Here is a 14125-nt window from a genome sequence, read left to right as displayed (position 1 = left end):
AGAATTACTTTACTGCTTTCACATTTTAAATTGTTCCACGATTACAAAGATTTGTTTAATCAAAGAAAATATATACATTTCAAAAATAAAATATATTCAAAATAATTCTCTGTCAGCCTCTCCAAACCAAGTCCTTGCAGGTCTAGGATGTCTTACCACCCCAGAGTAATTATCTGGTGGGTGCAGCCTTCTCTTGTGCCATAAACTTGGAAATGATATGCTCACATCTCTGACAGATTGAATCTAACACTCAAGTTTTTTTCAAAAGGAAAACTGAATTTGTCCAGAGACAGACCTCACTTTTTTTGGAAAACCAATGCTGTTACACTGTTTCCAGATCTCCCTCCAAAGATAAACGTGGGTGTTGGCAGTTCTTCCAAAATTTCAAATCCTGTAGGACAGAATTAAAATGCTTGCATTAGGGATGACACTTGTCTTGGCAAAGGGGCATCATGTCAGTAGTTCACTGATCACTAGTTCACTGATCAGTAGTTCACTTTACAAAGTTAGGTGGTTCTACCCAGAAGCTTGGTGGACAGCCTTTATTTTACAACTTGGCTGATGGTCAGCGTGTCCAGCCCTTCAAGACTATCCTCTGATCAGGGCAAACAATGGTTCTAACATTCAACCATCTTCACTGCTCTGCCTTCTCATTATATTCCAACAACTCACTTGGATTTTTTTTCCCCCACAATTTGTGAAACACAGAAGAAAATACAGGTTAGAAAACAAGTGCAGCACAGCAGAAATGGAAATAAAATCAGAAGTGTGGGGGAGGAGAGGGTTAGAGCCAAAATGGGGAGACCAAGCTAAGGAAAGGCTGCACAGTGATTTAATATATGCCACACTTTCTAAAGTCCATAATGGGTTTTCCAGGCATACTTAGTAGTTTTCTTAGTAGCTACTCACCAACCAGGGCAAGAAAACAACCAACCAACCAACCAACCAACCGTAACGCTATCCACTGATAATAAATCAGATGAAACCTATCTATCCAATGAGTTGGGTTCCTTTTCCTGGACTATCCAACCACCAAACCATGGGATGTTTTGTGCACATGTGTGTGTGTGTGTGTGTGTGTGTCTGCTTCCATCTCCTTAGCTAGAGCCAAACCAAGCATGCCATAAAAGAAAGCATGTGAGGGTTTCATCTTCAGGGGGACAGAGAGAAGGGAGACCTCAAATATGGAAAATAAGACAACTGAGACTGATTCAATGTAACAGTAAGTTGTAAACAGAAAAGAAACCAAACCTTTCTTGAGTGGGCAAAAACAAAAGCTCTTCCACCCACAAGTGAATGAGGAACAAGAACCCTGAGTTGGTAGGTAATGAGAACCTGAAGCCAAGTGATAGTCACACATTCTTTCAGCATCCTATGTGGAATTCCAAAGCCCATTTTCAAATCACTTGGGTAAAAGCACTGATGTTTTCACTGTTTTCTCTAATATCTCCGGTTGCAATTGTCCTTGCCCACAGCATGTTTAAAAGCTTAATATGCTCTAATACCCAGCATCTACTAAGCCATTATTCAAAGGCACCATTTTCAAACCCATTTTTCCTCACTATTATTAAGATTCCTCATCATTAATGACAAAGGACAAGTTTTGTCTGAAAGCTCCAAGAGGTGGAAAAAAAAAGACATGATGTAAAAGGGCAGCAGCAACAGGAGCTCAGTCAGAATATAGAGCACGGATTTTCAAATCTATGATGGGGGAAAGGGCTGCTACTGCAGGGTCCCAATGGACATTGTGACAAATCTCAAACTTGGGAGATAAGTGTGAAAATCAAATGTCCCAAGTCACCCACAGTTCTGGCCAGGTCAAGCTTCAAGCACATCTACAAGGAGCCTCCAAGTTCCAGCTCCTGGCCTCTGAGAGTCCCTGACTAGACACAAAAAGGGTCCTTGGTAAGCTAGTCCTGGTGCTAGTGCTTGAGTTCCCAAATGAAAACCACTTTGACTTGAAGAGGAAGAAGGACCCCTGCTCCTCTATCACTGGAGCAGCAGATGCTATATGTTCTCCAAGGATTTACCTTCTGGGATGAGTTCAGAACTCCTAGGAGGTCACCTTGGTTTTGATTTGGCTTCAGCACAGCTTAGCCACCCACCCCCAGCCCCAACAATAAAACAGACAATGGTCTAAAGAGAAAAGTCAGAAAATCCTGGCATACTAAGCAAAGATTTCCAAGGAGAATGTAACTTCCCTGGGAATGTCTTAATGACAAAAAAAAAAGCCCCAAAACAAAAACAAATACAATCAACACTAACTGAATTTTCTTTCCAAAGATTTCCAGGCATTTTATATGGATTACAAAAGCACTGCTCACAATGTTCTCACACAGTAAACAGGGAAGGTCTATCTCATGCATATCTGGGACTCTCTGCCCTGCCTATCCAGAGATACCACTTCTGGGCCCCAATTTGGTGAGCAGAACCAGGGGGACAATGTCTACAAGTACAACAACATTGTACAGACAAAGGCCTCTGCAAGACTTAGGAACTCTCATCATTTCCTCTGACTCAAAGAACCATTAAACAAGGAATCACTTCAGGTAAAGTGGTTGCAGAACCTTCTGCCTAAGAATTCTAAGATGCTCTCAGAAGCAAGATGCCAGAGTTTCTAGCACAGTCGTTCTTTCCTCTTGGTGTTTCAAAGATTCCTCCCCTTGAGGACAGGGATTCATCCTACAATGAGGCAGAGCCCCAGGATTCAGGGACAGAAAGAAATGGTGACAGGGAGGTAAAAATGAGGGGCCCAGTTAAACGAGAGACACAGAGAATACAGTGTAGAGTGTCAGACAGGAGAAAGTTTTGGGAAGGTCCTCATCCCTGGAAGCAAGAAAGGATTTGTGGAGAAGGGCTCCCAGAGAGGAGGGGAGGAAGACCTGGACCAAAGACCAGAAAAAGAGGCTAGAGTCAGTTCGGGAAGAGCATCATCTAAGGTTAAGGAGACAAAAGAACAAAATACCAGGTAGGAAGAGAGAAGGCCTGGTCTAAAGAGAACCAGATAATAATCAGAATAGCCAACTTATAGAGCACTGTCCGCAGTAGGTGACACATAATCTTGATCTCTTTGGATCCTCCCAATAACCTGGTGAGGTGGGTGCTGCAATCATCCTTGCTTGACAAATGAGGAAACAGAGACAAATAAAGGTATGGTGATCTGTCCAGGGTCACATGGCTAGGAAGTGTCTGAGTTAGTCTAGAGCTCAGATCTTCCTGCCTCCAGGTCTGGTGCTCTGTGACATGATTAATTAAGATCCTATCACAGGCCAGGCCCTGAGTTAAGGACTGGCTACTGTTTTTTGGACATAGCTATAAAAGTGATAGGAGAAAATTTTCAGTTTCCTTCTAAATGAACATTCTGTGTAGGGTAAATATAATTCCTATTGCTCTATAAATACTGAGAACAAAAAAAACCCCCCAAAACAAAGATCCCTGACTGGCAGTTGGCAAACATCTCCATTCTTCTTCCAATTAAAAACTCAGTGACGTGAAGGGATCAGTAGAACATGCACTTATTCATTTTATTCTCTGAGCAAGGCAGATTACTGAGCCAAGAGCAAGGAGACTATGCTTCAAACTCATCTCTTCAAGGATTCCTTAAGAAAATTTCCAAACTTCCCTCTTATTGGGTCCCACCCATATCCTAGAATCAAGAGTTCCTGGAAGCCATGGGGTCTTCCTCCACTCCTCCCTCTTTGATGCCCCCAGACCCAATCTATTGCCAAGACTTGCCAGCTCTCCATCTTCTCTCCGGTGACACTGCCCCCACCCCAGTGCAAGGTGCTGTCACCTCACACCTGACCCACCTGGGCTATTGCACTAGCTACTGGTCAATCTACCTGTCTCAAGTCTCCCCACCCCCAATCCATTTCCACTCAGCTGGCAAAGCTATCTTCCTAACCATGAGCACCCCCCCCCAAGCCCTACCATTCAATCAAGTTCAAAGGGTCTCTATCACCTCCAGGATCAAGTTTCTGTTTGACTTTTGGGCCACTCCCACCCCACCTTCTAGGCTTCTAACTCTTCTTCACATAGTGAGATCCTCTCTTTGCCCCCCCAATCTAAACATTAGTTCTGGCTGTCTTCCAGGCCTATAATTCTTTCCCTTCTCATCTCCAGTTCCTTTCTTCCTTCAAGTTGGAGCCAAAACATTGGCTCCTGTAAGAAACTTTTTTTGATCTTCTTCAATGCTAGTACCTCAGCCTCCTTGAGTCCAGAAGATGTCTTCCGTCTTGCCTTTCTTTGTATCAGCACATGGTAGGTGCTTGATAAATGATGGGGACTTGACTTCAAAATGTACAAAGAACTCAATGGCCTCACCTGCAAATGCCTTTGTGTATTACGCACCAGCCTCAGATTTTGAGATACCCTAACACCCTGCTACAGCCCACCAGGAAAACACTGCCGTGACAATAACTTTAGCAAGACTATAGTGACAATTACAAAGGGGCCATTGACCTTCATTGAACTCATTGAGCAGCTCATCCTTGGTCCAGTTACAAGATGTTATCAGAAAGAAGCCCTTCTCTTGCAATGCCCTGGAGAGAGATTTCACATACTGTTTCCTCTTCTCAGATGCCCTGTCAGGATTCAGACTGATGGCATCAAAGGTTCCTTTGTCAATGCAAACACGAAATCCACAGAGTTTGCTGGAAGGATTCAAAAAATCTTCTACCTAAATTTAACATAAATATTTGTATAATGAGAATGGACACAAATTGTTCCTTGGACTTAGATAAATCAACAAGAAAGAATACTTTGGAAAAAATCATCAGTAAATCCTCATTACATTTTACTTTTATAAAACATTTTGTATCAAAATATTAAAGACTTTTTTCAAAGACTGAACAGGTTTAAAAAGATCTATGATTTTCAAAGGCTTGTGATTAACTACCACTAGCCAGACCACTGAAGAAGATTCCTATTTTTTCCACTGCACTCCCAAACTCTACCATTTTCAGGAGATAGTCAGAAAAATCCAAACCAGGTGACCTGCTAATAATAAAGGACATCCCAGGCATGGTTCACTAAAAAGTTGGTTGTGCTTAAATAACTTCAGGCTTACTTTCCAAAAGGAAAAATAACATGATTAAGCTACAAATAGAAGACTAAGACCTAAAGCCTCAAGTTCTAATTCTGGTTCAAGACACAACATAGATAAGGGAAACTGAAAGCTTCCTTGGCTTCATTCATAGTGATACTGGCCACAAGGTTTCAAGGAGCCAAAGAACAAGTGTAAACCATAAGTAACAGGCTCCCATCCCTGCCTCTGGGATCCTGGGCTCTTCCCTGAATCTCCCTGTAAAATGAGACTGCATGATCTCTAAGTCTCCTAGTTGTGAATCTTAGTAGATCTCAATACTGATCTGGAAGATAAAAATAATTTTCTAATCTGTCTTGCCCTGGGATGGGAGGAAAGGGACGGGATGAGGGGGAATGGGGGGAGGGAAGCAGGGAATAGGTGATAGAAGAGAGGGAAGATCAAGGAAGAGGGTACTCAGATGCAACACACTTTTGGACAGGGCCAGGATGAAGGAGAGAGAGGAGAGAATGGAATAAATGAGAGTGGGGAGGAATAGAGTGGAGGTACAACTAGTAATAGCAACTGTAGGAAAAATATTGAAGCAACTTCTCTGGTGGACTTAGGATAAAGAAAGCAACTCACCCCAGAGATAGAGCCATTGGGATCTGAACACAGACTGAAGGACATTTCTCTCTCTCTCTCTCCTTAAGTTTCCCATCTTCTTGGGGGGCGGGTCTTATGTTTATTCTTATGTTTACTCTTATAACATTCAATTTATATCAATGTATGGGGAAACAATGTAGAGACTGTCAGACAGCCTTCTGGGGGAAGAGGGAGGAGGGGGCAAATTGTGGAATTCAGAGCCTCGCAAAAAATGATGGGTACATAGTACTATGCTACGTAACAGGAAAACAAATACAGTGTTAAAATGTTAAAAAAAATAGCTACCAGCAATAGTTTTAAATTGCTGTAGAATAGAGAGTAGCAATCTGTCACAATAATAATAATAATTTTCTAAAGTAGATTTCAATGTTGGTGGCTACATTTTACAACAAGTAGATTTCTTCATTTTGAAAAGCAGCTTTTAAAAAGTCAGTGTTAGTTAACTCCATTATTTACAGAAAATGGATAAAGTAGTTCTCAGAGAAATATTGAAAATCACCTACATTTGGCTGTGGAATGTGTTACAGCAATTTCATTTGAAAATAGGATATTGTTTTTGACATAGGAAAAACTATGAATAAGGTCCAGTGACACTGGCCTCCTCTCTTCCCCCCCCCCCCCCCAATCTAAACACATCATCTGGGAAATGACTGAACAAGCTATGAATATGAAAAAAAAATAGACACTACTATGCCATAAAAAAAGATGAGTGAAGATTTGAAAAAACACAAAGATTTCTATGAACTGATGAAATGATATATGGAAAACCAGAAAAGCATTGTAAAAGATAACAATTAAAAAACTACTAAAAGGCAGTTAAATGCAGAAGGCTTGTAATGGTCCATCTCAGGCCTAGAGAACAAATAAGGCCAAAATGCTGCATCTGCTCACAGAGGGGAGCTTGACTTTACCTATTTGGTGACAAGGGTACATTCAGAGATTTGGGAGAAGGAAATGTAAACACAGGGATGACTCACAAACAGCAGCAAAGACATTCTGCTTCCCTGGCCCAGAGGAAAAACAATGGAATCCAAGGCCTCAGTTTCCCATGAATTCTACTGTGGAGGTTGCTGACCTTCTCCTCAATCGGCCTTACAGACAGAAGTAGGCATAATTTATTTATTCTTTTTCCTCCCTACTGCAATGTGCACATTCATTTCTAGGAGCATCATTTGTAAACGAGTCTGAATGTGGATTTCAAAGAAATTCAGTAGATAAAAAAACTGGGCTGCGTTGATGAATATAGAAATGCTTTTCTTTTTTTTAAGCATTATTAATAATAAAACTACCTGTAGTTTAATGTTGGTTAAACCTTCCTTTTCTATTATTCTTCCAGAAAGCTGTATTGCCAAAGGAGAGTAATCAATTCCAGTAATATCAGAGTAGCCCAATTTTGCCTAAAGATAAAAAAAAATTCACAATTTATTCCATATAATAGAGATTATTGAGCCTAAAATACTCTAACATTCCTTTAGGAATTTTTTAAAATACAGCCAACAAATAACAAATAATCTTTTGAATATTACAGAAGTGATTTTGTAAAGTGTTGTGAGTAGGAGTCAAAGACTTAAATCCAAATCCATAACAATTTAGTCTCTTTTACACTATTTGATTTCTTCCTCAAAAGCAATTATATATTTTCACACTTTCTCAAAAAATGAGAAAAAGCGTATCATCACAAAAAAAGTTTTAAATTCTGATGTCAATATTCATCTTTCCACAATCAACACTGACTCAATGAAATGATCTGACCAAATTCAAATGAAGCTTCATGTTTTTAGCATGTCTTGGTCTTCAAAGGCCTTTCACATAGAACAACAAACTGGTGAGCTGAGTGTCTTTGTACAGATGAGGTCTCTCTCCTCTCCAAGAAGCTTCAGCATGTACAGTGGCCACAACCCAGTAAATGGGCTTAGCAGACAGGCTACACCAGGTTGAGAATAACCAACAGGCCTCAAACTAGTCAGTGAGTCAGACTCGGGGGATGATTTTACTCCAAGCAAATAAAGACTATTCCCAGCAGAATTGGATGTATGAGACAATTTATTCCAAAGGCCATGAAGGACGGTGAAGCAGGAAGATGTGGAGCTTGGTCACCCACTACATTCCAGGACATTACCAGCCATCCTGACTTGTCCTCCTTGAAAATGAACACCAAACCAGATGAGGAACAGACTGATGCTAGGTGCCAGGAGACTGTTCAGGTACTGGATGGCATACAGCAAGGTGCCAAAGTGACAGGGCTATCTCTAAGCAGCCCAAGCTCAGAAACAAATCAGATCATAATATGGGGTCCTCTCCAAACCACCTACCATTTTGATCTTTGGGGAGTTTGACTAAATTAGGGGTTCTTAATCTGCTTCTGGTATCTAGGACACCTTTAGCAGTTGAGTTGCTTCTTAGACTCCTTTCACAATAATTTTTAAATACATAAATACAGAATATCACAAAGAAAATTTATTACATTGAAACAGTTATCAAAAAAATTTGAAGTTCATAGATCATAGGTTAAAAAGTTGTTAAAAAAGTTCATGATAAAAAAATGTTCTCATCTCCAGAGTGCAACCTTCAGTGCAAACTGAAATGTTTTTTCACTTTACTTTTCTTGCTTTTTTTTGCAATATGATCAATATGGAAATGTTTGGCATGACTTAATATGTATGACTGATACCATATTGCTGGCCTTCTCACTGGGTGAAGGAGAGTCTGGAAGGAGAGAAAGAATTTGGAATTCAAAAAGAATTTTGAAAACAATTTAAAAATAAATTCAAAAAAGATTTTATTAAATAAATAGTCCAACTATTGAAGAGGGAAAGGAAACAAGCTTGTTAAAAAGACCATCAAATCAAGGTTAGCCCTGACGAGGTCACAAAAGGGAAACATGCCCCCTGGAGGGTCACCTGTCCTGCCCCATTCTTCCCAGTCCCTTCCCAAAGCACTCAAGTCACAGGCTGTGGATGAAGCTTCTCTCTCAAAGCCATCCTACACTCAGGGAACCTCTGTTCATTCAGCAACACTGGCTTGGCTCAACCCACATTGTATGAGGATTGGTTTTTCACATCCATGTCTGTCTCTTCAAAGAAACACTTAAGCATTCAAGTGAACTCTTCCACTACCCTGTGCAAGTCAAGCTAATTTTCCCTTAAAAGTTAAGACCATCCTTGGGACTTGGTGGACTGGGAGACTCAAGGCTCAGGCTATCTCATCTCTCCCAGGTGTCCTGCAACACTTGGCTGCCTCAGGAGAGGAAGCATCCTCTTAGTTCTGTTGGCTCAAGGCTTCTTGATGCTTTTCCTTGTTGGAGATCCTCATCGCTGGTATGGCTGAGTTAATCACCTTCAGTTAGCTATTTCACGATCTCCAAGTGTCTCATTTTGTTCTCAGACTGAACCCATTCTGAGGGATTGACCTGAATGTGGCCCAACTCAAAGTACAAGTACAGGGCCCAAGTCTTGCCTTTCCTCCAGGGTACTTGACACCAGGTTCAAAGCAGATAACTAGAAATGTCTGCTGATTGGTTGAAGGTAAGATGGGGCTAAAATCCATGCTCAGACTTGACCACAATCCCCTGGAGGTTTTAGGGCACTCAAGGAAGCCCCCATCCATCAACCCTGAAGGCATTGCATGAATTAGGAACGAGCCAGCTGGTCAGTCCTTTAAGGAGGCAAGGATCAAAGAGCAGGAAATGGGACAAAAAAGAGTGTTTTGCCTTGTCCCTCAAACTCAACCAGCCTCTTCACAGGTTCCCTTAGCTGTCACAATGGATGGAGTTTCCTCCACCATATTATTCTAGGTCTCCTCTCTTAAGGTCCACTCTTGAGTCCTCTGGAGTCTCAATTCTACCAATTTAAATATGTCTTTTCTTTAAAAAAAAAAGGTTATAGTCTTGACATTAATGAGATTAGTGAACAATGAAATTTTATCAAAGCAAGATGTTATTGCTTTAGACACAGATGGTTAATATTCCAGTTTTCTTAAAGACCATTTAAAAAGTTTGACTATTACAAAGACACCAAAAAATACCAACCAATTCAACCAAAAAGATCCCATTTCCAGTTCCAATGTCAAGCACGGAAGCATCCAAAGGAATCTTGAATTTTTCCATCCACTTAATTAATCGGCTCATACTTTCTTCTCCAAACCTATCAGAAAAAAAAAAGAATTCAAGTAATAAAAAAAAAAAACCAAGAAGACCTGTAACAAAGGTAACTTCTACTCAATTGGTTCCAAACACATTTGCAATTAGGACTTCTTTTAATTCAAATTTAAAATGTGTAAGAAATGTTTTCAACGTTGGCTTAACTGTTACAACTGAAACTTCACTCTTTGTGATGTGAGAGCACAATACTCTAGAGGCTAAGAGGGTAGACTAGGCAGAGACTCTTTAATTATAACAATTAGTGTTTTCTAGGTCACCGATATTTTTACAGTTTGGGAGCTTCTCACATTGAAGGAGGAATAACCACCATATGGCAATAATTTTAAATCACTCAAGACAAAGGCAAACCTGAGATTTTAAAACAAATCACAAAATTCATTACTTTCGAAACCCACAGGACTTCAAAAGTTATCATTCTTGTGAGTAAGAATTAAAATAATTAGATAAGCACAAAGTTGGCAGGGACTTTGGAGACCACATGGTCTAACCCATAGCTAACATCACTGTAAGGCAAACAACTTTGAAAGACTTAGGATCTCTGATCAACATGATGACCAAGTCCAGTTCTAAAGTGCTCATAATTGAAACATGCTGCCCACCAACTGAGATAGAAAAGTGATGGACTCTGATACATTGGGGGGGGGGGGGGGGGGGGGGGAGGGAAATGACCAGTGAGAGAATTGTTTTGCTTGACATATAAACATATCTGTATTTGTATGTGTGTGTTAACAATGAAAGTTTTGTTTTTCTTCTCAATGGGAAAGGAATAAGGTAAATGTTGACTGGAAAAATACAGTTTAACATAAATAAAGAAGGGAAAAGCTCAGGACTAGAGCCAATGAAAGTATGTATACAAATCCAGTTTTTAAACCTTAAGAGTCCTAAGTGTTGATTGATATTATGATCCATGTCTCAATGAGTCTGGTTAATATTAATATTGAAGTTACACAATGAGCCCCTGGACCTGCCTCCATCCTGCCCCTGCTCAGCTCTCCCATTTCACTTCCCCTCCATTCCAGACCCCCTAGGACTTGTTCCCTGTCATCAGGTCTGAATCTGCTTCTCCATCATTTCTCTGGAGCTCTTTGCTTCATTCTCTGGGATTATGAGGAACAATTCTAACCCTTCCAATACTTTGAAAAAATTATCATGTGGACACTAAGTCTTTTCTCCTTCAGGTAAAATCTCTCCAGTTTCTTAAAACAACTGTCCCATGGCATGATCTGAAAACCTTTCATCACACTGGCCCCCAACTCTGGGCACACCCCAGAGAAGCCTTGTGGCATGCCTTGAGTAGAACTTTTTTGACTGTAGGTCAACTAACTAGCTAGCATAATGTCAGACACTAGAGAAATGTGGTCTCACCTATAGAGTGAGCCTGTCAGCTTCCAAAGCCCTAGTCCAAATAGAATTATCTTCTAACCAGGTTTTTCCCCATGTGGCCCCCAAGACATTATCTGTCAAACCAGAGGGCATGATATTACAACCACCCCCAGTGAATGTCACTGTATTGTATTCGGCTCCGTCTTCTTGATTCTGCCATCCAAAGACTCAGATAGCTATCAAAGCTTTAGGTTGTCTGCCATTGTGATAAGAACATCATTCCATCTCGGCCAGAAGTCTTCACCTGGGGTCCATGAACTTGCTTTTTAAAACACCTTAAAAAGACCTTAAAAAATGTATTTCAACATAATGGTTTTCTTTTGTAATCCTATGAATTTGATTGTGTGCACTGAAAACCATTATTCTGGGAGGGAATCCACAAGAAGACATTGAAGGCAGAGTCCACAACACTAAAAAGGGTTAATAACTCCTGATTTATGCTTTTCAAGAAAAGTGGTAAAAATGTGCCAAAGACAGATCCCCAAGGCACTGCATTAGTTACCTATACAAACTGCTAGGGAATCTAGAAAGGCTTTGTCTTGGGGTTCAATCAGTCCTCTTGTTCTAAATCTACTTAAATTGGCCACTTAAGTAGAGTTGTCAAAATATTTTTAACAAGAAAGTTGCTGGACCTCAGGTTAAGAGCTTCTGACTTAAATGAACCGTCTGATCAATCTCATCCACACAAAGCAGGAGTTATTTTATCAACTGTTTTGCTGAAATCTAGAAAAACTAGATAATCAGCATTCCCCTAATCATAATCAACTCTTGTAGGAACCATTAGGGGAACAAGATTGGTCTGCAATGGCCTCCTTGACTTTGGTTTTCTGATTCAGTGATAACAAACGCATGCCCGCTGTAACTAGCAGGTCTTAGGAAGGGAGCCAATTCCTCTTTCTTCTTTGTCCCTACAAGAATGACAGGTCGTCCAGGGGAATGTATGTTCTTCAGGGTCACTGATCTCCACTCTGGAATTTCTAGGCTTTAATTGGCCAAAAGACAAAGCATTCTTTTTTCATTCTCTGCTTCTGGAACTTTGCTTTGAGATCTTTCAGTGTTTTTGACTAGTCACAACCTTACTTCTCTTATATAGATAAAACCTATTCAGGAACATGTGAACAATACTGCTAAGTAAGCAAAAATCTAACAGGTGAAGGTCAGTTAAACATTTCTTTGACAAGAATTTCTCCCATGGGGAGCCAGGGGGAAGGGGGGAATTGTCTTGGAAGCCACATCACCATAAAGTGCAACATTAATATGTATTTCTAGAACCCTAAAAAGGCTTTTATGAGCATGGTGCTAAGATGTAGACAAGTGAGCCGCTATTCAGAACTTTCCATGACTTCCAAGACAGGATGAGAGCCCCGGGAACAGCCTAGTTATCCTGGGAAAAGTCTGGCGGCCCTCACTTTCTTATCCAGATAATGCTAAATGCCCTTTCATGATTGCGATCTACCAGCATTTGATAAGAATCCAAGTCCAGCCACTGGCCGACAGTGAGCAGAACCATTGTTTCCTTTTTGAAACCTAGACACTGGTCACTGTCCAGTTTGGTGTCACATTTCCTATTCTCCATCATTCTCCAAAGACCTGGGACATGGGTTTCACAGTCACAACTGCTGGCTCTCTCCCTGGCATCAGTCCCTATCTTGGGCACCAATTCCCTAGGAGTCATTCTCTTTGGTCCTTTCCAGTCTGACCATCAATCTCCTCGGCAAATAACAGAAGCAAAAAGAGTTGACTAATTTTATCTTTCTGCCTTCTCTGCAGTACCAGTCTCAGTCCTCTTTTATCCCCTAAAATAGAGACAAAGAAACCATTTTTACTGGATTCAGCATTCCTTGCCAGTCAAGGTAGGTCATTTTGAGCTTTTTTTTTTGAGCTTTTGCACTTTAGCACCATTGACATGTATTCTCATTTATGTATTCATCCTGCATTACCTGCCTTTGTCTCCAAATGGTGTAAATAGTTCTTTAAAATCTCAAGTGGCAGGGGTGGCTAGGTGGTACAGTGGATAAAGCACTGGCCTTGGAGTCAGGAGTACCTGGGTTCAGATCTGGTCTCAGACACTTAATAATGACCTAGCTGTGTGGCCTTGGGCAAGCCACTTAACCCCATTTGCCTTTCAAAAACCTTAAAACAAGAAAATCTCAAGTGGCTGGAGAGTTCCCTATGCATCCACATCATTTTTAGTAGAGCGCCATTCTTTTTTATCCTTTCTGAATAGCCTGTCTTTTAAATTAAGTGAAAGGTTCCTATTCCTCAAGTCTGACTTCTGCTATAAAATTTTAATTCCCGAAGAGTTGAATGACCATAGAAACTGCTCTCCTAAAATTAGGCTATGCCCAGATTTCATTTCTCTATCACCAATATTAAGGTGGAAGTCTTAGTCACTTCCCAAATTAAGACGCATCAATTCTATTTCATCATTTATCTCCTTGTTGAAAAGAAATTCAGTCCAAAGTAGCAGTTCCTCCTATTACTTCCTCTTCCTCTTGAAGGACTCAATCATCATCAAGTTGAGTCAAGAAACAATTAATTGTTCCTCTTTTCATATAAAGAGCTCCCCCAGAAGTCCAGAGCTCACATCCCTCATGACTATTGTAACCTCCTGTATTACCTGTTTCCACAGAGGAAGTCTGGTGCACATTCCAGTCACAACCATTTTTCTCTACCTCTTTCTGTTGAACTTTATAGAAATTCTTCCCTGTCTAATTTTTGGATTTCTTCATGACACTCTCTTTTTAAACTGTTACTGTCATGACCGACAACAATGCAGATGACTGCTGACGAAGAGCCAGACTGTCTCTGATGAAGACGTGACAAACTCAGGAGCAGAATGGGATGTCAACGTGTGCTGGATGTGGCCAACACAGAAATTTGCCTTGCTTGGC

General features: G+C 40.6%; 1 protein-coding gene across 1 annotated transcript in view; it reads right to left on the bottom strand.

Annotated features, from left to right (window-relative positions):
• Window positions 1–293: 293 nt before the first annotated feature.
• The window catches only part of EEF1AKMT2 (EEF1A lysine methyltransferase 2), a 15592-nt gene continuing 1760 nt past the window's right edge, over window positions 294–14125 (bottom strand). Inside the window, 4 exon segments of the mRNA XM_074232224.1 lie at window positions 294–391; window positions 4462–4678; window positions 6979–7086; window positions 9717–9831. Coding sequence (XP_074088325.1) covers window positions 297–391; window positions 4462–4678; window positions 6979–7086; window positions 9717–9831 — 535 coding nt within the window. The 3' untranslated portion in view covers window positions 294–296.

Source organism: Macrotis lagotis, chromosome 4 (genome assembly GCF_037893015.1).
Source record: "Macrotis lagotis isolate mMagLag1 chromosome 4, bilby.v1.9.chrom.fasta, whole genome shotgun sequence".
Classification (NCBI taxonomy): Eukaryota; Metazoa; Chordata; class Mammalia; order Peramelemorphia; family Peramelidae; genus Macrotis; species Macrotis lagotis.
This window is presented reverse-complemented; position numbering and strand designations above follow the sequence as displayed.